General features: G+C 33.5%; 1 protein-coding gene across 1 annotated transcript in view; it reads right to left on the bottom strand.

Annotated features, from left to right (window-relative positions):
• SNX7 (sorting nexin 7) overlaps positions 1-806 on the bottom strand; it is an 88,238-nt gene that overhangs the window by 78,525 nt on the left and 8,907 nt on the right. Inside the window, exon 4 of the mRNA XM_023733477.1 lies at positions 485-684. Within this exon, the coding sequence (XP_023589245.1) occupies positions 485-684 (200 nt within the window). The remainder of the gene's footprint in view (positions 1-484; positions 685-806) is intronic.

Raw genomic sequence — 806 nt, 5'->3', positions numbered from 1 at the left:
TTTTTTTTTTTTTTTAAGCATCCTCAAAAGAATTTAGAGGATAGAACAAGTATCAAGATCCTATTCAAGTACTTTCGACATAATGGTGTTTAGTAAATTGCTAAATCAAACGTATCTGGAAAAGTGAAATCAACTCTTTGATAAAATAAATCCCCAGAGCACTAAAAGTTCTTAAAAAGTAAAATCAAAAAGGATGTAGAAACTAATCATTTTCTCTAAGTAGATCTTGACTGTGATGCTTCGAGTCTATATGTAATCTTATGAATATCTTTTTGTTGTTACTGAGTATCCCCATCTTTTATTAATGTATTCTTTCATTTACCTATTCATTCACTCAGTGAACAGATATTTATTGAGCATCTACATACAAAGCATTCTGCTAGGATAGGAAGATAGTGGTGAACAAAATAGAAATAGAAGCTGCCTTTAAAGAGCTTATAATCAGGTAAGGGACTAAGGTAAAAGTATAATTAGGTGTTCTTACCATTAACGTTTCACTATAAAGCACATACTCGTGTACAACAGGCAGCAGCGTCTCTGAGAGTCCAAACATCCGTTTTTCAGTGGCCTTACAGCATTTGTCAATGCAGCCGGCAACACCTTTTAGGCTATCAACCAGATCCTCTTCTGATGCCGACCACAGAATATGAATTGGGCCATATTCTTTCATTTCCTCAAAATATTCTACAAAAAAAAATTAATGACTTCTTAATAACTTCTTCAATTTTCAGAAGTTTTCAAAATCCCTGTATCAGAGACAGTAAGAAAAGACCTTATTTCTCTCATTGTGCACACGTTCTTGCACA

This window comes from Trichechus manatus, unplaced genomic scaffold, assembly GCF_000243295.1.
Source record: "Trichechus manatus latirostris isolate Lorelei unplaced genomic scaffold, TriManLat1.0 scaffold00058, whole genome shotgun sequence".
Taxonomy (NCBI): Eukaryota; Metazoa; Chordata; class Mammalia; order Sirenia; family Trichechidae; genus Trichechus; species Trichechus manatus.
The sequence above is the reverse complement of the archived record's forward strand: the minus strand, read 5'-3'. Positions and strand labels throughout refer to the sequence as shown.